This window comes from Pholis gunnellus (assembly GCF_910591455.1).
Source record: "Pholis gunnellus genome assembly, chromosome: 13".
NCBI lineage: Eukaryota > Metazoa > Chordata > Actinopteri > Perciformes > Pholidae > Pholis > Pholis gunnellus.
The window spans coordinates 9,025,844-9,051,513 of NC_136540.1; the positions used below are offsets into that span (position 1 = coordinate 9,025,844).

The window sequence follows — 25,670 nt, forward strand, 5'->3', positions numbered from 1 at the left end:
ATAGGCTACATTAAATCAGAAATATTTATTTCTTTTGATGCTCCTGAATTAATTCTTACTTGACTTCATCCATAAGTATTACTGACCAAGAGGAGTAAAGTGTTGTGGGGTTCATATTGAATCTATAGACAATACTTTTTTTTTAAGTTTTGAAAGTCTATGTATATCGAAAATGTCTTTTTTGTCCCTAATGTACTGCATGTTCCTTTTCTGTCTAGACTATAGTAATAATATGAGACATTTAAACCAACCTTGGTCCCGGTCAGTGGCACTAACTGTCAAAACAGTTGTTCCTGGTCCTTGGTTTTCCATCACCTGAGCTTCAAACTCTGCTCTCTGGAACAACGGAGCTTCATCGTTCACATCAATGACCTGCACACACAACACCTGAGAAGTGGAAAGCTGAGGTATCCCATGATCCTCTGCCACAATGGTCAGATTGAAGATGTCCTGGTCTTCCCGGTCTAGTGCTTTAAGGACGGAGAGAGAGCCTACAAGAGAGAGAAAAGAGAAAACGTTGTAAAACCACCTTTCCTGGATCACGTCACTTATAATGTTTATTCTCATTTGAATATTTGTCCTCAAAGTGTGTGTTTGGGTTATTTCTGTGAACATGTCATTTTGTGTACCAGAGAGAGGCCGTATTTGTAAGCCTAGCAGGACTAGTAAAAACTAAACTGTTACAGCTTTGCTTTATGAGAGTTTCCACAGTAAGTGAGAGGCCACAGCCAAGCTTTTAAATGATGGCACTTTGAATATGTATTCAAATGTGAATCAATGCTTCATTAGTCAACATGTAGGATTATTGTTAGTGCAGGCATGCAGGAAAACACACGCGGAGTCCGGAGCACAACCTGGAACTACATAGTTGCCAACTCAAATCAACCTCCCCTAAAACTTGGTAATTGTTTTTTTTTCGTACAACATTTTAGTATCTGCATGCCTTTAAATCTGTAAGGCATTAGTTGGTGTGCTTATGTGTGTGTTTTATTTAAATCGAGCTGGTTCACATAAGACCACCACTTCTCAGACTCTGGCCTCAGTTACTCTCCCACCTTTTATGTCGACACCCCACACGCCTGTCATCACCCAAACTACAAGGAGGGTCAGTCAAAGTGAGAGGCAATATGAAATGTGTGTGTGTGTGTGTGTGTTTACTGTTCAAGTAAAGTTTAGCTGGCATGCGGTGCCTGAGACATGTGTAATTTACAAATGCCTCAGCATGCCAAACACATACATTGTGTGTGTGTGAAGCTGAGGCTCTGATGTTGCTGTGTGGTTTTGCTATATAGCTCCCCTGTTTCAGCCAAAAGCAAACAGACGCAAAACATTTGCTGTTTCATTCTCCTCTGCAGCAAATGTAGTGTTACTGACACAGTACCAACCGCATTGTATGGGAAAGGCGCTCTTACCCATTAGCTTTTATCAAACTCACATGAAACTTTATTTCAGTTCTTCCGAAGATCTTTAAAGATACCAAATATGTCAAACTGAATTTTAGCAAAAGAAATGTAGTGCTGAAGCCATACAAATTGTGTCTTTATTATTCTACTTAAACTGCAAGATATAGAATATAAAATATATGATCCGAACAGCATGAATACAGTGTTTTATCCAGTTTTGAAGCTACTCGCATAGGAATCAGCGGTCATATAAGAAACGTTAGCTTTCAAGCGCTATTAAACTAGCAGTACAGCAGTTGTAATGTGAAACAACTGAAAGTTCACTGTGGCAGAGCAGCCGTATAATGTTTAAGCAGGAATCAGGCTAATGATACCCTTACATTAGCCAAGAAGTTTGGTAAATATCTTTACAAAACAAAGATAATCTGCTATTAAAGCTATTATTAACCATAAACTTAACACCGCACAGTCTCAGAAACAAACCAGGAGTGAAATCAACCCCTGCTAATGCACCAGACACTTGACAGTAATGAAGTAAAGACTTTCTTACATCTGGAAGCTGCATTAGGTGTGTCTTATGGTTCTTAATCCCATTTCAGTCAGTGCTGAGCACATCCACACCACCGAGCGTCGAGATGATGATGAGATTACACATACACACATATATAAGATATCAAAGGGTGTCCACTTCCCTAGCCCAAATTAAGATCAGTTCCCATGAAGAAATCCGTCAAGGAAAGAACACCAAAGCATTATTCAAGTGAAATATTGCTCTAAGGCATTGAAATATCATCTAGTAAAGAGTGTTATTTGGGTTATGAGTGTTTTAGCAGTTGAGACCCTGTAGACGCAGCACTTCAGTGCATAATTACGATCTTCTGGAAAGTTTTGTTCATCCAGGGGGCTTCCACGGGTGGGATGCTGATTATCTATCAATCATGAAACCCTCACAGAAAAGGGCCACATACGCTGCTGTTTCAAATCATTCAAAGCAGGATTGTAAACGCACGAAATGATGTGGTGAATTTGACCCTAACCATGTCTTGATGGAGTGTAAATTGGGTATTTATGGGGAACCACCCGTCTCCACAGACCCTGTTATAGTATTGGAACATATTCGATATTTTTAGATGTCGTGACTCACGCTAAAAATAAGCTTACCAGTGTTGGGGTTCAGACTGAAGCGACCAGCGCTGTTGCCTGCCTGGATTCTGTATGACACTCTGCCATTTTCTCCTTCATCTTCATCTCGAGCCATCACATACAAAATCACAAACCTGTCAATAAAGATTCAAATAAAATGTTAGATTAGAACAAGCCCTTTCAAGCTTGGGGCCATGAAAGTGAATGTATTGATTCTTTTTTAACAGGCTTATTGAAAGTTCTTCTTGACATAAAACAATCTACAGTGAGACAAGCTCCTCACCCTACAGGCTGATCCTCCATAACGCTGACTGCAGACGGAGAGCTGAAGACCGGAGCGTTGTCGTTCTCGTCTGTCACAAACACCCGGGCGGTGACTGAACCCCAGCGCCTCTGGGAAGGATCCACTGCCTGGTCTGTGGCCCGCACCACGAGGTAGAGGGAAGGTGTTGACTCACGATCCAACTTCTGCCCAAGGGTCAGGACTCCGCTGGAGGGGTCGAGGGTCAGGAGGTCTGGCGTGTCAGGCCAGTGGTGCTCTATGGAGTAGTGCAGCTCACTGTTGGGTCCACTGCCATCCTATGAAAAAATAAACAGATGAATTAGACAGTGAGTGGAAATTTGGATTCAGCAAGGAAAAAGACAAATCATAAGAGAGAAAGTTCATTCTTAACCTAATAATAATCTTGACTTTCTATTCAATTTCCAGAGATTTCATCACATTTTTCATCAGTAGATGAAGTTTGCAAACTTCAGTCACATGATGACATCTGAGAAAACCCCTTCCACTGATGTGCGATATGATTAAAACCTCAAAGGAAGATAACTTGTAAGTGGACCTTGACTGATACATCACTGGTTAACTTTACATGTATTCTTTAGCAGATGATATCTTCTGTTTCCCACCTGATCCACAGCCTGGAAAGTATATATAGAAGCCCCTGGCTGTATGTTCTCTGGGATCACAATGGTAACGGGGTCTTCTGTGAACTGGGGAGCATGGTCATTGCTGTCCTGCACGTTGATGTCCAGCTGCACCAGGTGGCTGCTGGGAAACGCCTGGGAGAAGTCAGACACCTCGATGTGCAGCCTGTACCTCGACCCCTTCTCGTAGTCGAGCTCGCGCACCAGGTACACGTCGCCCTTTAAGCGGTCCACCATGAAAGTCCCGTCCCGGTCTGTCCCCCCAACAACCAGGTAGGTCACCAGGCCTTCCAACACATTAGATTCATACTGGTCATGTGGACGGACGGAGCCAATGATGGAGCCCGGAGCAGCTCCTTCGACTGTGTTCAGGGTCATGGAGAGCATGTTGGGCTTGGGGTTGGACCGAGAGGAGCTGAGGACCTGAAAGAAAGGAAACTACGGTCAAACAGGCTGATTTTAATCTAAGCTTGTCGTTACTCATGTCATGCAATCACTCTTTACTTTAATCATCCATGTATCTATACCAAAACAGAGTGAAAAAACTGTGACAAAAACATTTAATTCATACTTTTATTGTCAACAACGTATAGAAGAAATGTGTCAAGGCGAATGCTGTGCTGTTAATGTTGCTGGATCTCATTTCCTTTGGTATTCTGCAGACAATAAAGCTATATGACTCTCACTCCAGCCTATCCCCAAACATAGCCTTGGGATGTAATCTGTTTCTGTTTTGTTGTTATTACTATAACAACCCTCACAGACATCCTCATTGTGCATGAAGACATTATCTACAATCCTTCCAGTAAATATCTTGATACTGTGGCATTCTGGCTTCAAGATGAGAGTCGGGGTTTGAGATCCGTGACAAAATAATGAAGGGTGTAATGCAATGGAAAACTCTAATTATTGCAGTTCAAATGATGCAGAGCAATAAGTTCAGCCTCCATATGTCGGAGTCCGGTCAGATGGGAAACAAGTGCGTGATAGCGGGCTTTAGCCACTCTGAGCAACAGCCTCAGGGTTCGATATTGTTCTGGGACGGATCAAAGAGCCCCGAAGACAGCAAACATAAGCAGAATTTAACAAGCTCTGGTTTCATCATCAACAAATCCATACACACACACACGCACACACACACACACACACACCATACCTTTCATTACCAAGATCTGTGAATGCAATGAATTGCATCTTTATGATGTCTTTATCAAACATGAATAGCAAGGATAAACCTAAAAGAAGGAGAGAAGTGATATGGATGATGTGCATAAGTTAGCCTCATGTGCTGACTAAAAAAACCTGACTCTGCGCAGACATTTTAAGATAAAATGCATACAAAACTACATGTCGAAGTGCCAAGAGTTATTGGCTTCTGTCTTTTTTTAAAGCTAGAAAATAGAACCATGTCCTTTTATTTTCTTCTGTGATGCATTGCAGCCAATCACAGCCCACCACGAAACAAAGAGGGGAAGTGACTTTAAAATCCAAGTGGAATTCAGCAACGATTGAACCCATTTGACCGAGATTTGTAGCGTGTTGGCCACAAATGTTTGGACGTAAGACTACAGGTGCAAGTCGTTATCTTGAATAAGATGCTTTACTATACAGTGCCAGCAAATGTGCTGAACTATTCATACATTTCCTTGGTCGTACTCAATGCCTACAGTACACACGCAAGCTAGCGAGTGTACTGTAGTACTGATGGTGTACAACAATATCCCTCTGTCTGATTTTACCCACAGCTACGTGACACGTTATCTCAAAATCATTATCTGGAAATGTTACCTCACGAGAGTGTTTGAACGTGTCATTTCAGTCGGTGTGTCTGCGAGCGTGTATGTATCACTGCCTGCTACCGTACAGCGGTGTATTCCCTTTCTCTCTGCGTGATTTGATGCAGCTGGCTCTCATCAAATCTCATCTGGTAACATTTGATTCCAAGGTGCCTGTTTCCTCTCTGTCTAATCTCAGTGTTGCGCAAGTAGGGCGCAGGTGAAATCTAAGGCAAGCGCTCCCGCTGTAATTAGCATCCTTTTCCTTTCTGAAATCACATCACTTAAAAAACAGTGAGCTCAAAGTTCCACAGTCAAAGCAAACCACCACCCATCTCTGGCTAAATGGCTCTGTGGCAGGAATTGTTTTTACCCTGCTGCTGAATTCCTGATAATGTATGTTGATATGCTGGACTGACCCTCCAACAGAAAGTTCAGAACAATAACTCAGTCCAGACCAGCTCCCTCCTGTAGCTCCGGGTTTCTCACCTTGGGTTTTGGTTACGCCACTAACCTTTGGAGCAGGAAACACGCACTAGATTGGATAGATGCTTTTGTTTGTACGGGCTCAGGTTCAGCTTCTCTCCTTCTCATATTTATCTCCTTTTCTAATTCCTTTGACAGTTATACTGTTCACATTGTGCACAGTTTGAGGAAATGACTCGCAGCAAGGAATGCAAAAGGACTGAGGTAATGTGTAGATGTGACAGCTTTAAGTTTGGCCACCATATTGGCCTTTGTTTCCAACTACCCAAGGCTTCAGAAATGTTTTGAAGACACAGATTTTGTTTACCTGTATCCGCAGCTGGCAGGTGGAGCTGAGGCCAGGTGTGCCGTGGTCAGCAGCGGTCAGAGTGAAGGCATACTCGGCTCGCTCGGCCGATCTCAGAGGGGAAGCGGTTCTAAGCTCGCCAGTGGTCGGGTTAAGGGAGAAACGCTCTGCTCTGGAGCCTTCAGAGGATACAACACATATCAATATCAGCTCAGATACTTCAGGGAATGATGATGAAACACTGGTTAAACAGACTGCAACAAGTGGTTGAAATGTAACTGATGACTCACCTGATAATGAGTAGTATACGGTCCCATTCTCTCCTTCGTCTGGGTCTTTAGCTGTCACTGTCCCTAAGACTGTCCCGGAAGGAAGCCCCTCCATCACCTACAATGGAGAAGGATTGTTACTCATTATATTGTCTTTCTCCGACATACTGTGCCTTATCTATGCACAGTATCTTCCTCTTATGTATATTTATATTCCTCACCTTGTCTACTTGCCTCTCTAGCACTATGATTGTTGCTTATAAATCAAAATTCAAAAATGAAAAGTAACTTTAAGCAATGTGTTTACTTCAAACAGTTATTGGAAAACTCAAACAGTATAAGTGAAGTCAGTTGGGAATGACGGCAACAAAACATATTGCTGCTGTCCTAGCTGGGATAGCATTTCTCAATGGGTTGAGTTGTGGATCTCTTTCTGCCCTCACCTGATTTATCTAATCTCCCTTCATTCTCACCTGATGGAGCAGCTCCCTATCCGGCCTGGTATGAGTGAAACTGGGGGCGTGGTCATTTTCGTCCAGCACACTGATATGAGCGGTGCCGGTGGCGCTGCGAGGAGGCGTACCCCCGTCCTGTACGACCACAACCAGCTGGTAGCTGGACTGCTGCTCTCTGTCCAAGGCGAGGCGGGTGCTAATCTCCCCTAAAGAAAAAGAGAAGGAGAGAAGGCCTCAGCGTTCATTACTTGCAATAGTTAGGGAATAATTGCCATGTTAATTTAATTGTCTAACAGCAAATCATTGATTCCTCAAGGGAAATCATGTTGGTATTAGTCCTGCTGATGGAGTAACTACATCCCAGCAAGTGTAACACAATTCCAGCCAGCTGCTTCATAAGTACTATTACTCTTCTTAAATTCAAAGATAAAAAGGCTATGATGTGGTGTTCGTGTTCACCTGTTTGCGAGTTGATCTGAAAGTGCCTGTCGGTGTGCAGCAGCCTGTAGGTGAGTCGAGCATTTAGTCCTGCATCTCTGTCCGTTGCAGACACCCTTCCGAAGCCGGTCCCTGCCAGCAGGTTCTCTCTGACAGCTAGGAACACCCTCTCCTGGCTCAGTCTCGGGGAATTGTCATTCTCATCAGTTACCGTCACCCTGACTGCGGCACTGCCAGTTCTCCCCGTCCCTCCCGGACCTGAAGTTGCCAGGACAGTCAGCAGGTACATGTCTTTGACCTCTCGGTCCAGAGAGCTACGAACAAACAGCCACCCACTGTCTGGCATGATGCCAAATCCTGCAGCGTCACCGTCAGGCCTAAGCCGGTAGGAAACAGAGGATGAAGAAGATGACGAGGAGCTTCCTCCATTCCCGGAAGCCTCTCTGTTGAGAGCTCGAACTTGGAGGAAACGTGTGTTGAGGGGCGTGTTTTCCCGTAGCTCCACGCGGTAGGTCAGGGTGTCAAAGTTGGGGCCTTGTGCATCTTGCGCCTGGATGTGGACCACAAGGGTGAAGGTGGAGCTGAGCTGAGGCGCTCCGCCATCCTTGGCAACCACCTGAAGGTCATAGCGCGGGACACTTTCATAAGAAAGACTCCCAATCAGACGTACCTCCCCGCTGCCCCGGTCAACACCAAATGTCCTCTGGCCACCGGTACCTGCAGCCCCAGCAGAGACCAGGTCGAAGCTGAGCTGACCGTTATGACCAGAGTCCTTGTCGGTGGCCTGAATGCTGTAGATAACAGTCCCCATTTTGGTGATCTCAGGTAAAAGCAGGGACTCTGATGAGGAGGGGAGGAAGGTGGGGGCATTGTCATTGACGTCTGAAATGGTTATCCGTACCCGGCTGGTTCCATACGCTGGAGGAGACCCGGAGCGCGCCTGGATCTCCAGGTCACGACTAGAGCAGGTCTCGTGGTCCAGAGGGAGGGCAGTGCGAATGGTACCGGAGGCACTGTCCACTGTGAAGTAACCATCAGGGTCTCCGGAAGAGATGGTGTAAAAGATATCCTGAGAAACGCCTGCATGGAGGACACAGACAGCAAAATAAACAGTGAGAAAGGGGCACTCAAAAAGGGACTAAAAATAGAACCCAGGGTTCAGAGAAAAGCAGCAAATAATCTCCTTTGTAAATCTGGAACAAGCTAATCTTTGGCATTACTGCTTGATAATTTCTCTATCAATCAACTAAACCTTTCACCACAAGACGGGACGTAGAGAGTTTCAATATACTTTATGTAGCTGTTCATTATCCAATTTGTTTTAGCTTAATGTAAACACATCCGACACATGAAAAATTCAGATGACAGATCCATATCCGCTTTCAGTTGACAGGGATGTGGTGTGTGTATTATTATCGTAAGTGTTAACGAAGGGCTGGATTCACTCAAAGGGGGATGAGGGGGTAGAGTTACTGAAAGCCTTGCTGCAGTTACACAGACAGAGATAAGTGTTCCTCTGTCCACTACACCGCTGAAAACACTTCATTATGACTCCCACTCAGAATTACAGGCCCATTCAAAATCATTCCTCCGTCATTAGTACAGAAAGAAAATAAAAGTCTGGCCACAATGAAAATAATCCCCTGTATAGCCCACGCTTTGAGATGGATGTGATTTCTTAATGGAGTGTGTGCTCTTATTGCTTGAGTATTTGCACAACTGCTGGAGTGAGAAGGAAGACATCATACACTCTCCAGCCCATTAGTGCATTTCTGTCCAGGTACAGTAAGGCACATGAAACAGGTTCCCGCTGGCAAATCATGTCAAGTAAATTGATATAGAAGCAAACCTGCTATGAGCAAAGGCAGAAAAGACAACAACAACTTGACAGAACAGGCGTCCTCACCTGTCTTGGTAGCAGCTCGGACCGCTCCCACCGCTGTCCCCCTGAGGACGTCCTCCGACACAGTGAAGAAATACTGGGCCTGGTCAAACACGGGTGACGCCACCGAGCCTCCCACCACACTCACGTTCACCCGGGCATTGACCGGCGCCGTCAGACCGGCGCCGTCCTCGGCTGATATGACCATGGAGATCACCGTGTTGGCTTTGCCGTGGAGCGAACGGGAGAGAGAAATCACGCCTGTAGAGGGAGAAAGATAAGTAGGGAAGACAAATTAAACTATTGGTTTTTTAAAAACTCCAAAGCAATAATGCTCACAATAGCTCATCCGTGTTTTTTTGGTGTGTGTGGTTCTCAGTGACACACACACACACACACACACACACATACCCGTGTCCTTGTTGAGAGTGAAGAAACCAGTTCCTCCTGAAGGCACTGTGCGGTAGGTCACTCTGCCGTTTTCCCCAGCATCAGGGTCATTCGCTGTTACCTTGACAACGGAGGTTCCCGGGGCACTATGGGTACTGAGACTGACTGTGTAGAGGACGGGATAAAAGGTGGGCCGGTTGTCATTGATGTCCACCACAGAGACTCGCACACGTGCTACCGAGCTCAGGCCACCCTGGAAAGAAAATTTAAAAAATCTTCGGATTAGATTTGATTCAAGATATTAGCATTAAAATATTATTACACACAAGATCACATCAGCAAGCACACATTCTGTAATGATATTCCGGATCTTAACTGACTAGTCTATTGAGGCAAAGTGAGAATAAATCATAAAAATAGCTTTCAGTTGAACCACAATCTCCCTCCCTTCCTGCACTGTATATCCCCGTAGACAACATTCAATTTGTTTTCCATCTCTCGGTGAAAAGCGACAGCCCGGGTCTTTCATGTTATGAAACTTCGACAATAGATTTATGTCCCAGTGTAAAGACAAAGCAGCTGTGAAGGAATACATAAAGATGAGTTCTCCGTTGAAGATCCCTGAAATATGGAGCCAATCAACCGTTGAATGCATTTGTCAGCGAGGGGAAGGGTTTGCACTCATTACACTGTGTCTGCCGGCTTAGTTTTACGAGCCCGTTAAAGAAGGGAATAGTTGAGACGGAGGGAACGGATGAGTTGTGCTGGGAATGTGCCGGGGTTGGGAGAGAAGATGCATTGTGTGGGTTACGTGGTAAATTATAGAGCTGAATTCAATCTTCACATGAATACAGAAAATTAAAAAAATGTATGACTTCTACAACTATGACCAATGTGTAAAGACATTTTAAAATAATGGTGATGTATTCTATTTCTTTATGTAATCAAAGTATACACAAGAGAATGAATGCTTTATTGCGCCTCATGCCAATTTAAGTGCATCCAATGTGATTAATTGATACTTTAAATGTGCATGGGTCTACTGGGAAGACGCCAGAGCAAAGAGTTATTAAATGTGGTCAATGTGAGGCATCGTATTTAAACTTAAATGGGATCCTACAGTTAAAAGTTTATAGAAATGGACTGTTTAAATCGATCTGTTTTCCTACTTCTTTACCTTTTTCCTCCCCACACTCCCGCTCTGTTTGCTCTGATTGCTTTGCCATGCTGTTGCGCTTTCCCTTGAATCTTTTCGAAGACACACAGTAAGAGACAGGACGTTGTCTTCTTCTAACATGTTCTCAGTGTCTCTTTGATCAGATTTATTTGAGCGCACACGTCCTTAATTTGCCGTCTGCTTGAAGCTCTGAACAGAAGGAGCATCACACACTCAGGCGGCAATGTTTGATCATAAAGCAACACTAAAAACTAGTGCTTTAACTTCAGTCTAGTTTGATGTTGTAGTCTCTTTCCTAGGTCTTTTTCAGCTATGATTAATTAGGCTTTAATTGTACAGAGATGCAAAGGTTCAAGAAATAGATTTCTTGTGTGGAAATACTCTTATTTGCTTTTGTGCTGAGAGTTGGATGAGATACCATTCTCACGTCTGCGATGAATTTGAAGCTACTGCTAGCAGCCAGGTAGCTTAGCTCAGCAACAACACTGGAAACAGGGGGAACAGCTTGCCATGGCTGTGTACGAAATTAACATAATCTCTCTGCCAGAACCTCAAACTAACCAAAGGCTCACTAATAAAAAAAATAAAACTGGCTTGTAGTAGTGTTGGTATAAAAATGACACAATGTGTTCTTACAGGGGGGTTTGTTATCTTGCTGGGAAAGCTGTTTCTCCTGCTTCCAGTGTAAAAACTAACCTTGTCTGCTGGCAGGAGCCTCCTAGCTATTCATCAAACGGACATGAGACTGACCGACTACAGACTTCTCCTTTAAGAATTGATGTGTCTGACAAGATGAAAGGGTTAAAGAGATTACAACTACTAATTCCTTATAGTTTCAGGGTAAAAGTATTCTTACTCCATCCGTTGCAGTGACGGTCAAGTCAAACTTGTCCAATCCTTCATCCCGGTCCAGAGCTGTGCTGGTGCAAATCTGGCCAGTCTCCTTGTCAATGGTAAAGTGTGTTGGTGCTGTGCTTCCGGAGCCAGAACCCAGGATGTAGGATATAGCGCCAAAGGAACCACGATCCTCATCTGTGGCCGACACCTGAGGGAGAAGAGACACGAGGTCAGAGATGGACGGTCCACTGGTGCCAAACAGCCCGTGAGACATAAGGATTTCAAGAAGCATCGGACCAACACACCCAGCAGGTCCCAAAAAATCTGCATGAAAGAAAACGTACATGTGTCATAATTATTATATACGAGCTCGGGGCCTTTCTGTTATCACAATAATGTCCCATATTGCAGCCACCTCACTGCTCATACAGCTGCACTTGTCAAAATATCACACACCATAGCACTACTTGTTATGATTTCCAGAGGACTATAAAACCAAGCATCTGTGAGAGCGATTCACTTTTATAGATCACAGATACACTGTATGTGAAAAAAAGGGGTAAAAAAGGGGATAAATCTCCCCCACAGTGTGTTTGAAAAACTGGTAGAAGGACAGGTGGTGCGGTTACCATGGATATAGAGGGAGGAACTGACAGGTAACCTTGAGTACAACAGAGAAGAGTTTTGACAGAGATTGTGTGTTTGGTTCAGGCGTCAACGGAAGCACTAAAATGAGTGATGGAAGGTCAAACTGGTTCCTATAAATGAGATGCAGACTGACTGAAAGAGCCGAACACCTACGACTTTAATCCTTACTCCATTTTTCTCCCACAAAGGACTTTATATTGTAAGAACAAAGACACAACAGACGGAGGTCTTGATCCAGCCTTTGACTTTTTTTGTCTCATCTACCTAACATATTTCTTTCTCCTGCACACACACACACACACACACACACACACACACACATACACGCACACAAACATACATTGTATGCTCCGACCAAATCTATTAAAACGCTCATAAACCCCGTAGTACAACAAAGATTTCCTTGCAAAACACAAAAGGGAAATGTCCTCTGTGCTCCAGGGTCCTGCCTCTGACTGAAGTTTTACACTGGTCCATAACATTGTTTGGTGGCGTTTATGGTGCTTGTTAAAAGTAGCATTCACCGTCAGATCTCGAAGCCTTGATGGCGGGCCAAGATCCAGGAGTCCTCATGACATCACTCCCTCTCTGTCATAGTCTTTCTAATCAGGCAACAGAAAGATATCTGTTTACTTTTAATCTAATTTTTGTGTAAATACTGATTACAACATTTCTGGCAAAGGAAGGATATTGTTGGGGTGGTCCTCGACCAAAGAAATTCGTAGTTGATTAAAACTCCAACGATTTTGAATCGACACATTTATTTAATCAACAGATCTGAATAACTGAGGTTCTCCGCAAAGAATAAAACAAAACCAGCACTTTAATAAAAAAAATGAAAAAAGAAATCTTAGTCGACAAACAAAACAACCTATTAATCGAGTAATTGACTAAGAGGGGGCTGAGATTTTATGAACAAAGCCGTAACATCATGAGAATGAAATCATATCTGTCATGTCTGTGTTTGTTGTTTGATGATTTCATCATAGGTCTGAATCCTACATGTGAACTTGCCCTGGCCCCGAACCCCAGAGGACCACCATAGCAGACATCCGGCAATGACCTTCCTTCCGTCCCACCAACACATGTCTTCACCATTACACTTACCTACCGGCCATACACAGATGGACAGAAACACCAGCACCTTGACTCACACAGGGAACATTAGAACAGCTCCCTCTGGGTTTTTAGTCGTAGTGTTACTGCGGCTAGACGGTTTTTGAGAGGTCGTACTGTACCTCTTCCTTTGGTCAGTGTTTACAGCTGGGGATTTTACATCATTGCTGGGACTTCCTCCAGAGTAGTGTTGAGACTAACACAATCTTTCGGGATCTATGCACATGTCTGGGTGTTCGTCATATCTGTGTTCGTCTCTGATGGATTAGCCACCTGTGGTGATGAGAACTGGACTAACGTGTACACGCTCACACACACAGACACTCGCATATATGATGACCCCCATCCTTTTCGCATAATCTAATTAGAGAGGCTTTAACACCCATGACCGCCCACCTGGTCATACAGTGACTTCATCGGCACCTCTATATTTACCCAATAAATCCTGTTGCAGGTCACATTGATATGCAAGGGGAAGGGTGCTCTGCTCTGGATAAGGCAGCAAAGGAGACATGACAGTGTGTTTGGGGGATTTATGAAAATACAGGGATTGGACACAGTATTCATAAATACACTTGGAAGTAGTTTTTGGACTGGAAAAGGCTTGCATAGAGGCTGAGAACAAGCAGGAGAGCGCGTCATTGATTCTCCACACACTTCAAAATGTAAAAACCCACAGCAGCACGGTGTGGATTCTTCATGCTGGAAAACAAAAATACGCAAGGCAAACATAAGGATGCGCAAAGAAAACACCGATACAAGAATACTTTTATTGAAACCTTGGGAGCTGTAAAATTAAAGATGTAATGATTTGGGTTTTTCTGCTGCAACATACTAGATGCAACACAGCAGTTTTTGTGGTTACAGACTTCAAATGCAAAAGTTGAACATAGAAAAAAGAATGCAGATGGACAAACCAAAGCTAGAATGCATGATAGCATTGTAAAAGCACAACAGTTTGAAATGTGTAGCAGAAAAAAAATCAACCCTCCAGAAAAAAACTCTGTCATCAGTACATTTCCCTCCTGTCAATCCATCTGACAGCACAGCCCCAATGTTCAGTTTACACTATGCAGGCCAGGAGGTTGGATCAAACCAACATGCCGATTCAACACCAAAAACACCAATTAGCTGCAGTATCCAGCATTTACAGCCCTTATCTCGACTAAAAAAAAAAAGAACACAGCTTTAAAGCCAATAACGTAATCTAGCAAACACACACACGTCTTCTTAAATCAAGAGATCTGGTGGACTAGACGAGCGTGTTTGCCAGCGAGGAATTCCTCCCACGCCAGAGCCTGCTCTCTGATGCATGACCAGCCAGCCTCAGCTCTGCACACCTATTCCTCATCGTACTCTCCGGGGGTTTGCCGCTGTCATAAACATACAACACATACACAGACAGGCGCCCATACCTTTCAAGATATAAATGTCTCTTGCTCTTATATATATATATGATTTCATAGTATTAGTCTCCGTGAAATTTGTGGGATCTTGCACATTTACACAGATTCTGTTTTTGAAATGCTTTTAGCACGACGTTGAACCTCCAAAGTGCGTACTTTTGGCCACATTTATATTTATGCAGTTGAGGAACAAAAAAACTTTCACATCCTTTGGTGGTCATTATTATATTAAAGGACCATAAAAGGTGATTTTGCAAGTTGACTTCCACACATTACTGGCATGACCTAAAAGTAATGGCTGCCTGAAAGGTGGTGAAATCGTGGAGTGTGGTTCACTTTGGAAAATGGTCCAGAGTAATGCTAAGTATACACAATTTGTAGTTAATGGGCTTAAACGTGCAAAACCTCTAATGTGGTTCTTTTCTGTGATATCCCACCTGACGTCACGAAATGCCAAAGTATCCTATGAAAGGAAAATGGCTCAAACGTGTCCGTTAAAGATAACTGTCTACAGACGAAGCATTTCAAGTTGATTATCACTTTTCGTGTGCATTATCTGTTGTACCAGCTGCGTAGTTTTCTTTCCTACTTTGACGACATGTACTGGCCTTTCACCGCATTTATCAGTGGAAAAAATCATCAAAACACAACTGGACTTAAAAATGCTTCAGCCAAGCATCTGCCAACCATCTGAACTTGTAATACATGAAACATAAATTCACCTATATCGTGTAGTTCATAGTCCGACTTCTACATATCTGTTAAAAGCTTAGGTCTCGCAGAGCACACGTCAGCCTGGAAAGGACTATGTGAAAAACAGTCAGGGAGAGCGTGCCGAGTATCGAATTCTGCCAGGATTGCCTGGAGCTCTTTGTCCATGGAGAGCCATTCATCCCTGGCTGGGACAGTAGGGGAGCGATCACTCAATGGAGCATTAGCAAGGATCCAGACTTCATCATACATTTGCATCACTCTTCTTCCCAAGTACTCTCTCTTTCTGTTTCTTTGTCCCTCTCTCTTTCTACTTAGCCTTCCTCTATCGTACTGTATGCTCCCACTGTCACTCTCATTCTCCTCCTGCAGATACATGAGGGGGTCGTCTCTCTAACGGGATGACTTAGATGTCTGAAACACACCTTAACCCTTTCCTTAATGCTCCCACACATAACCCAAAGCAAGTGTCTGTCAGTAGTATTTCATGCTGCAAAGAAGGCGTGGTCTCCTGTCTGGGATGAAGTGAAAATTAACAGCTAGTGTCTAATGATACCAGTAAGCCAACATCTACCCTAAAAAAAACCTTTTCCACTGTACTGCCTCCTTTCAACTCCTCTATTCTCAGCTTCTCCAGATGTGGGCGCTGGTCCAGGTGGATCCTGCTGTTCTCTGCAGTTTGTCTCTGTAAAACATCGGTGAGTGTCAGAGGGAGTCTGCGCACGGCTTCTCGAACGCAGCTGCAGCGGCTCTGGACTTTTATAGCTATACTCATGAAAGAGAGGGAGAGAGAGATTCTTTAGGCTTTCATTGTAAAAAGTAGTTGTCCCAAACTAATCTACTCTTCCACTGACTGGTGCCAGGCCTGAATGTTTATAGGGCAATCATGATCTGAGAGGTCAAAGAGGCCAAGACTAATTCTAAAATGAATGCAAATGTTGTCCCACCATATGCAGAATATGCAGTTTATTACAACATGGGTCTTAATTTAGTAGTATTGGCCTGGCCATCAATTTGATATCAGTTATGATGAAACTGTACTCTGGCATTCAGCTGGCATTGATTCTTAGTCTTTTTGACTTATTCGTTCATTAGATTCATAACTAAAATCCTAATTCTGCTCATTTAATTTCTTTGCCTTTTGCCTTCATTTTCTGTTTCAAGTTTGGCAAATCTGGGAGTTCCTGATTGATCGTTTACCATGACTGCTCATGTTTCTGACTTATTTGTAGGTGTGTAACTGCATTCCTTGATCTCACAAATTGACTCACAATAATTATTAGTGATATAAATAATGGCAGAAACTCTGAGAATAAGCTGTTTACATGAGCTGTAAAAAAAATCCTTCAAAGCAGCAGCAATGACCATAAAAGAGCATGATACACTTGGAGCTGGGAAACTGAATGCATCATTGTAAAAGTTATTTGCAACAAACTGAATGTGTCTGGATTTAAAAGTAATAACTGTGTCGGAAAGAGCTAAAAACAAATAATGTAACCTTTTTCCACTGACACATTCCTTCGCTCTCCAGTTAGCTGCATTCCTCAAAGTCTCCAAATCAATTTCTACCTTTCTGTTGCCAATGAGTTGAGGCACTATGGGTACAATTAAGATATATGGCGAGGAAGGAGAGAAGGGAGGGGACGGTCGGAGAGAGGGGGGGAATAGTTTGGCAAAGGAACAAAAGGCAGGGCTAATGATAACATGAGACCTTGAAATGGGAACGAGGAGGACCGAGGCTTCATCTCTCTTCTCATTCAACCTCCATTCCTCCCTTGAGCTCCCCTTTCTCTTTTAGCTTCTCCCCTCTTTTCTTTCCTCTCCCTCGCTCGTTCTTTCAGCACCCTATTATGGCAAGTGCTTGTTGTCTTTCATGTGGAGTTCACGGCTGGAAATGATTAGCATTATCAAACCACTGAAGGGAAGGGAAGGGGCGGGAGGTGAAAGAGACAGAGCGACAGAGACTGACTTCTATATTTGGAAGAAAGAATGCTAATATTATTAATGAACATAAGAAGAGATGATGGCCACTGAAAGGTGTCTCTGCCTCTTTCTCTTTCTGTCTCCCACAAATGTGCATACTTGTACACAAGTATACACACACAGCAGGACATATCTGTAGATGTTCCACAGTCAACGCCAAACAAGGAACTATAACATAGAGTTACAGCTTCAGCCCACAAAGTTTAACCTGCAGACATGTGGTGCGTGTTAGGAAGTTTATCTTTGGGCTGCATCTGTGAAAGCACACAGGAGCTGTTGTTCAGGCACAGTCACAAGCCGAGTCATCTCCTTTATGTCCGATGCTTGGAGTTTCCCATCCCTATATGTAGGGTATGTTTTTTTTCAGTTGAGTCTGCTAATGGCTCACCCTGCAGACACAATCCTTTAGATTTAAAGGTGTAATTGGAATAAATATCATCACTAGATAAAGTAGAAATGTCCAGTACTACAACCCATCAATTATACCAGGTCTGTCACCATTAGCTCTACAGATCAAGGACAAGCTGTCATCTCTTTTTTGAAAACACGTATAGAGGAAGAAAGAAAGAGGGAGTCGCCTGGGAATGGAGGTTAAAAGTGAGGTCTGAGGGAGATAAAAAGCTTGTTACAGGGATGGACAGATGGATAGAGGAGCACATTGAGGGATGACATCACCTTACTGGACTCAAAAGCGTGATAAGAGACGAAGGGGATTTAGATAGTAGCGATCGTATCTTGCGCAAAGCCCTGCAATGTGGCAACTCTTAACCCGGGTGTGCAACAGTGTGTGTGCCTGTCTTCCGTTTGTGTATGTCAATGCCCCCCCCCCCCCCCCCCCCCTTTTAAGAATTTGAATCCTTCGGGACCTGAGACAGCTGGTTTAATCAGCGCAGAAATCAGCCCTATCTTTTACTTACTGTTAAATATTTATAGCCGTTTAAACCCCGTCTCTGTCTGTGTCCAATGGGTCTCAGCAAGACTCACTCTGGCTGGTGCAGCAGCTGCCAGCCACAAAGGTGCATGTCTGTGAAATACCACTGATTTTATTGTCCCTATCTGCTAACGGGGAAGCTAATGAGGAGCTTGGGGTCAGGTGTCAAAGTTAAAGGGTGAATGTGCACATTCACCACCCACAGGGACAAATGAAAAGTGTCACTATATATTCACCGTTGCGGTCATTAAATGGTCTTAAGGCAATATGGCCCGCAGTTATCAGGACTCTTTTTTTTCAAAGCATGATTAGGGAAAATCAACATTGCACCCTTGTAACTGATCCTCGATCGGCAATCAACTTCAGGCATCTGTGAGCTCAATGAGGCGCGACGCTGTTCCATTGTTGACGAGCAGCTCAACTGTTCGGATTTATGTTTCTGAAAATATCAAAAGGTACTGCAAAAGTAAAGCAAAAGCTGCTAAAACAGAAAGAACAAAAGACATGACAGGAGAGTTTTTCTCTAAGCCATCATTTAAGATTTACAATGTGAGGCCTGTAATGTAAAGTGAGCGATAATTATCACTTATTGTCTTCCAGTTGTAATTTAGCTCCAGAGATGAAGAGAAAACAGTAATTAAGGAGCGAGAGAGCACAAAGACGGACCGGAGTAGTTGGACCTCAGACAGGGGACTGCTGTCTGAGACTCTCTGAACTGTTGGGGTTTTTTGGATGAATGAGAGGATGAATGATTGAGAGTGAGCGGCCCACAGTTACCTTGGGGACACCGCTCTGGGTAATTTATAGAGTCCTCTAACTAGCTAAAACGGCAGTATGTGTTTAGCAGGAGTCATCTGTGTTTCTGCTGGGAGCAGATATGTGTGTGTGTGTGTGTGTGTGTGTATATATAAATTTGGGGCATTTTGGTGGTTTATCCAATAAAATCATGACAAAGAGACAGAGAGAGAGTGTGGAATCTGTTTTGTTTTTTTTCCCCCACTAGGACACCACAGGATTTTCTTTTCTCTTTGACGAGTGTATGGGACTTCCAGACCACTGTTAGAGTAAATCATTGGGAGCGGGCACGAGGAATTTGAGGGTGGTAATCTTGTGGATGGTGATTGTTTGTAATTTGTGCTTTATGTTCAACAGGAAAAGAGGCTAGACGATTGTTCATACTAAAGCAAAAGACTCTTTTTCAGTTTGAGTGCTTTACAAATTGGTAAATGTTCTGTTATGACACCCAATCAACGTGTATGTGTGTGTGTGTGTGTGTGTGTGTGTGTGTGTGTTGCGTGGGCAGACACAGTGAGCAGCTCTGAGCATGGGTATTGATTAGTCCATCTGTGAGAGCAAAAATCACAGAAAACAGGAGATCAATAGGTGTGATTTGAACATCTGTCATGTAGACAGACAGCTGCTGAAGGAGTGGAAGTCAATGTCAACTTCCTCCAGAGATCAAGTTTTCTAAATAAGATTCTGTCATTGGCAAGTATTCAAAATCTTATCAAAGTGGAGACAAAATGTTTGAAAAATGTAACCTTAAATCATACATGTTGTCTGTAGTAAATCAGATTTTTTTTAATTTTAGCTTACAGCTGAACTCCTGCCCTCTCAATAACATGGTTCAAGTTGATTCGCAAATAAAGACACTCGGAGACACAAAATACCTTCTAAACATGCGACACAAAAGTTCAGGCTTATCCCTGTTGATTGCACGGCTTTGCTCCACTAAACCAAAATAGTGTCTCTAAGCCTCTGTAGCCCTCCGCCCATTTCGTCATGCTTCCTGGATGTGATCCCTGAGGCAGTGGGACAGTTTCATCATGGCCTCGTCAGTCACCGTGTCAACAGCGAGCTGAAACGCATACGACAATGGACTTAATGAACACCAGACTCTAGCCAAATAAAGCAGAATGTGGGTTGTGGCTGGTACCGTCACAAAAGTGCATTACCGTCTAAATTATCCGAAATGGGGCTGGGCAAAGAATCTATATTGTAAGAGAATTGTAAGTAAAAACTAACAAAATGAGTTATTGCAGGTTTTGGTTTAGACAGTTGAAGAGTTTTGAGTAATGTATAATTGGAAAACTAAAGGTTAAACGTCAAGGAAACTTGGGAAACTTTGGATGTATCACTTGACTGTGGCCACTTTTTCTTGTGAGGTGCGGATTGTTTGGGCAGGGAACCTAAACACGACTCACTGAGAAGCCACAAGCGTCCCACTGCCACTCCCCACTCACCACCAAAAGCTCAAAACATGGCAGATAAAAATGGCTGACCTCATCCAAACACAGAGGTAAACTCCAAAAATCATTTGTCACTGCCGCAGTGATTCCTTGTATCTTCCGCCTGCGGCACTGCCGCCTTGGTTAGGGCATTTGTCGTACGTTGCCAGATGGAAGCCTTTAACTCAAAGACTTATTACATTATTTATCTATTACTTTCTCAGGCCTTGGGGCTAAGAATACAATAAATCTAACCAAACTTGAGCTAAAGGATTCTACACTGACATGTTTCCAATTCAAACTAAATCACAGCTTTATATAGTTAATCTGTAACCAAGTCCCCTTCTGTGGAGCAGCCTCTTTTTTTTTCTAGGTACACACAAGCTTCCAGGCTAGTTGAAGCCTGGTTTTCTCCACGTAAACATTTATGTTTCCGTGTCATTTTATTTCTCGATCTGTAAACCAAACACGCAGCTATGTGGGAGGTTCACACTAATAAGGCCGAGTGTGTTTGTCATTAAAAGTGAGGTAGGCTTCATTGGGGACAGACTGAACCACGTTTTTTTGTGTCCTCCAGAAATGGTCGTACAAAGAGCCGAGGCTCATCTGACAATATTAGTTTCAGGGATGAGAGTCGATACAAACTGTCCGCCTGTGCGCATACGTGCGTCTGTGTAGTATGTACGTGATCAAATCAATGTCAATCTTAAGGGTCAAAGGGGAGCCAAACTTCCAGCTGCACCTCTGTTTCATTGCCCCTAGAGACGAGTTTGTGTGTGTGTGTGTGTGTGTGTGTGTGTGTGTGTGTGTGTGTGTGTGTGTGTGTAATAGGTCACCCCTAATGCTGCATGAATGTGTCACTGACAAAATAAGAGAAAGCAACACCTGTTTTCGCTGTACAAAAGAAGGTAAAAGTGTGGCAGCGGTGAGGCAATTCAAAACCCTATGTGATGTGACATTGCTGGGCTCAGTGATTTCTTTTACTGTTATTTATTTGTTTTTTTCAGAAGAATGTCAGATCAGCACAAAGAACACATGTAACCCGCTGTGTGTGTGTGTGTGCTTTGTCTATCTCGGTTTTTTTACACCTTAATCCCTCGCGTACGTCTGTAGTTTCTCCATGTCACTCCTTCTTTACCTTGATCTGCCTGAGGTCAGGCAGTGAGCGACCTCCACCTAAAGGAAGTGACAATAGTAAAAGATAGCAGGAGCAACCCCTGAGCTTTGAGCTTACATCTGGAGTTTGGTTACTCTGATAGCTGTTGACTGTAGAGCGGCTCAGCAGCTCCAGAGGGTCCATGTGTGTGTATTTGCGCACAGTTTCAACCGAGTCTTCACATTTCAAACAGTAAAAAAAAATATAAGAGTGGATCTGTAATCCTACAGTGTCTGTGTATCAAAGCAGTGACATCTCCAGTAAGAATACACACGGCAGGCAGCATCATTAAAGTGCCAGTCTTAATTAAGGTGAAAAGCAGGTCAGGATGCAGAGGTAAACCACTAACAGGCCTGTATATGACAGCTGCTGTAATAGCTCACTCTCTGCAGAAATGCCCGTTCAAATTTAAGTGAAACATTTTGAGAATTATTTTGCATGAAATAAGCTATATTTGATTTGGTGTAGTGTTCTCATCACTATAGCGAGTGTCTACATTGTTTTGTCTATTGCTGTGGATGTACAATATGTGCTATTCTGGCTGATATTATTATTTTCATCATCTCGGAATTATGAAAAGATGGAGTGTTAAAGCATAACGGAGGAACAGACGTGTTCCTTGTATCTATCAAAACAAAACCCCAAACGAGACTAACTTAATTCAAGGTTCTCTAATTGACATTCAGAGCAATAACATAGCAGCAAACAACTATGTGCTGTGTAAAGATATGGAGGAGTAACGTCGACCTGAGCGGAGAATGAAGTCGCACGTGATTAGTTACTTCACATGTGTCGTCCGCACTAGATAAACTAATTCAAATGTAAATCAAATCACAAGTGTATCTCACTTTCCAAGACTAATAATGTCCTTTTTACATTTGACATTATCAGTTTTCTCTGCACAATATAAACATAAACATGTGTTTAAGGTGTTCTTGCCTTCATGTGCATTCATGCGTATCTGATTAGGTTTCTGTTAAGGCTGTTCATTACCGTACATGCCCTTGACCGTGTGCGTTCTCTGTAGTCATGTGCATGACAAGGGTCCAAACAACAAGCAGCAAAGATTAGCCGCTGCTAATATTGGAACTCAGATTGACAATGGAGCTAAGTTGATTGTGCAGTTAGGAGTAACAGCCAGCTATGATAACTGGATTAGCCTCTCATTGACCCAGGCCCGAACCACAGCCAGAGTCAGAGATGGGTCACCTGCTCGGTGACTGTTGAGAGGAACATATAGAGGTTCTTGTGTCTGCGTTATTGCTCATTACCCATCAGGGTCAACGGCAAGATGAACACAGTTAGCAAATTGAATATTGAGAAGGTTAGACTAAGGTCCCATGCAAAACCCTGAAGGTCATGAACTCCAGCTGCTACACAAGGTGCGTGTTGGCAATTTAAAGACTGATAGGTTCTGTTAAAACACATAGTTGTCATGAACCCACATACACACACACACACACACACATGCACATTATGCACTCATACTGACACATGAACTGCTGAATGGTCAGCTTGTGGTCAAGGCAATTACATCTTAATGAATTCTATTGATTAACTTTATTCTGCTGAAGGTTCAGGAGCCAAACCCTTGTGTTCTCCACACACACACACTCACACACACACACACACACACACACACACACACACACACATGTCTATAGTATAACTTAATTCAGCTTAATTGACACACAGAGACATAAAAAGCCTCAATGTGTATTTGTGGGGGAAGATATTAGACACTGCTATTCATACACAGCCTGAGGGGGTGAAAAACTAGCTTATCCTTGTTAAATTAATTTCCTGACTCTGCACATGCGAGGTGAATATGAGGAAGTGATGAGAAACACAGTCCTAATTCCTAAAGCACCTGTTAAATCAAAGTTTTTTGACTGTGCTCAGAAGAGGCAGCCAAGTTATTCTCGGGATAAACTGTTCTGTCTGAGGCTACTTTAGCTGCTTGAATCCGCTTTGTCTTTCTCTTCTGTTTTTTCCTTCATTCGGTCTCACGCTTTTCATCCGCTCTCGTCAGTCGTTCGAGGGAGGATGGATGTAATTGTTCCTTTGCGTCGGCCACATTTGCTTCTCTGTCCCTCTGATTTCAGTGCAAACAAAAGACAGTCAGGACAGTGATGGCTCAGCCAAGCAGCGGGGAACCTATCAGATTAAAGCGATCACCGGAGGCCTCATAAAACCCAAAACGCACTCAAGCAAACCAGGTTGTCAGTGATATAGAGCAGCCATTAAAGATACATTCATGCTCACAGAGGTACAACACATGTGCGCAGTCTGCCTCCCCGTTATCATCCCATCCTCCACAGCTAGCTCAGCCAACTGGAATTTCCAAGAAAAACAGGTTGGCTAGGCATGACGCGGCCCTGGGGTCAGGGACACAGCCAACTCCTGCTGGGAGCGAATCAGGCAGGGATGAAAAAAAGGGGAAAGACAGAATGTGAGACAAAAAAAAAAGAGAAGAGAGAGAAGGAGGTTAGCGTTACACACCTACAGACGTGTGGAAAGAAGTCTTAAATCAGCTGCACGTCCGCACTTCATCAGTCAGCTCCCTGGTAAATGACTTCTCAACACAAAGACCCACTGCAAGCACTGTGCAGCACAGTAGTAGCCCCAAAAACCAACACTGACACAGACATGAACTGGGCAGACAAGGCCTGAGCCACATATTGCTCTATTGTCTCCAATAAAAAAACTATAAAATCCCACCACAGGTATTCAAAGGAATGTCGAATGCTTACACAGTTGCTTTATCAATTTAGCAGTGTTGGGAAACTGAAAATCTTAATTGCTTGAACAGAGGCGAAGACGCGGAGCTAAATTGGAATGAAGATTAATTTAAAGCTGAATAGTCTCCACATAGAGAGACTTTAGCTTCAGACAAAGAAATAACGAGACTCCAGTGACTTTCATTAATTGATGGGCCTTTTCTATCTCCATCACTCAATCTTCCCTGCTATCTGCTATCTCTGCTGCTTTCATTCGCTGTGCTGAGTCATTACCACAGCGGCTCTGACGTCATTACAGTAAAGAAGAACTGATTATCTCATGCAGAAAGTTTGAACTCCATTGCGCTTGCAGTTGATAGAAAAACATGCCGTCACACTGTTTTAGAAATGTAGACTATGGGAAAAGTTTTACAAGCGAAGCAAGCCGCAACACAGATGCTATTTCCAACATTTGGGATGCAGTCCACATCTCAGCGGACAGGATCAGCTGCACTCTGCTGTGTGAATCATGATGCACCTGTCATTGTCTTCCCAGAGAGAAGGAAAGAAGGAGGTGTAAACAGAAGTCAGGACGGAAAGGGATGAAAGAGAGATCCCACTAATGGGTTTGATACTGAGAGATGAGGTGAAAGTTGCCGCCACAAAATGCGTCAGGAGGAATGGAAATTGTTAGGATAAGAAGTGTGCGTGAGGAAAAGTGGATCGCAAGGAAGGGAGAGAGGGAGCTGAACTAATGTGTAACAGAGGGTTCAGGACACCGTTGTATCCGGACCTGGACCTCCAACCAATAAATAATTGAGAATTATAACATTTTGACGGAACATATATATATATATATGAATATAAAGGAATACCCCTGGTTTAGGATGACAGAGCAGAGGGGATAGACTGAAAGTCAAAAGGGACAATTAACACTTTGTTAAATAAAGAAGATGAGAGAATAGTATTTATGGTTTCATTTGAAGTGAGGTAAAATAGGAATTGTATTCCTGGGACTCTTCATTAGATGTCTGTTGTCTATTTTGGCATAATTTTCACCCTCAAAGGAGGGGACGACAGGTGATGAAGGTTGAGCGGTTTAGCGGGGAGTTAGAGGGGAGATTATCTTAAAGTCACGGGGTAAACAGACCTCCAACACACTAAGCCAAAGGGTTCAAGGTAGGAGGCGCTGACTGAGATTCACTAAGCCACACTGTAATGGGAAATGATGGGGTCCCAGCTATCACATGGCTGGTCACATCAATGGTGCCTGGGAGAGGGGTTAGAGAGGGCGGTGGACTGTGAG

At 43.4% G+C, this 25,670-nt stretch overlaps 1 protein-coding gene across 1 annotated transcript in view; it reads right to left on the minus strand.

Annotated features, from left to right (window-relative positions):
- The window catches only part of dchs1b (dachsous cadherin-related 1b), a 76,659-nt gene that overhangs the window by 8,096 nt on the left and 42,893 nt on the right, over window positions 1–25,670 (minus strand). Inside the window, exons 5-15 of the mRNA XM_079171997.1 lie at window positions 11,485–11,673; window positions 9,473–9,704; window positions 9,086–9,322; window positions 7,201–8,259; window positions 6,760–6,947; window positions 6,308–6,404; window positions 6,039–6,196; window positions 3,453–3,893; window positions 2,830–3,125; window positions 2,565–2,680; window positions 252–491 (exon numbers count right to left, since the gene is read on the minus strand). Of these exons, the coding sequence (XP_079028123.1) occupies window positions 252–491; window positions 2,565–2,680; window positions 2,830–3,125; window positions 3,453–3,893; window positions 6,039–6,196; window positions 6,308–6,404; window positions 6,760–6,947; window positions 7,201–8,259; window positions 9,086–9,322; window positions 9,473–9,704; window positions 11,485–11,673 (3,253 nt within the window). The remainder of the gene's footprint in view (window positions 1–251; window positions 492–2,564; window positions 2,681–2,829; window positions 3,126–3,452; window positions 3,894–6,038; window positions 6,197–6,307; window positions 6,405–6,759; window positions 6,948–7,200; window positions 8,260–9,085; window positions 9,323–9,472; window positions 9,705–11,484; window positions 11,674–25,670) is intronic.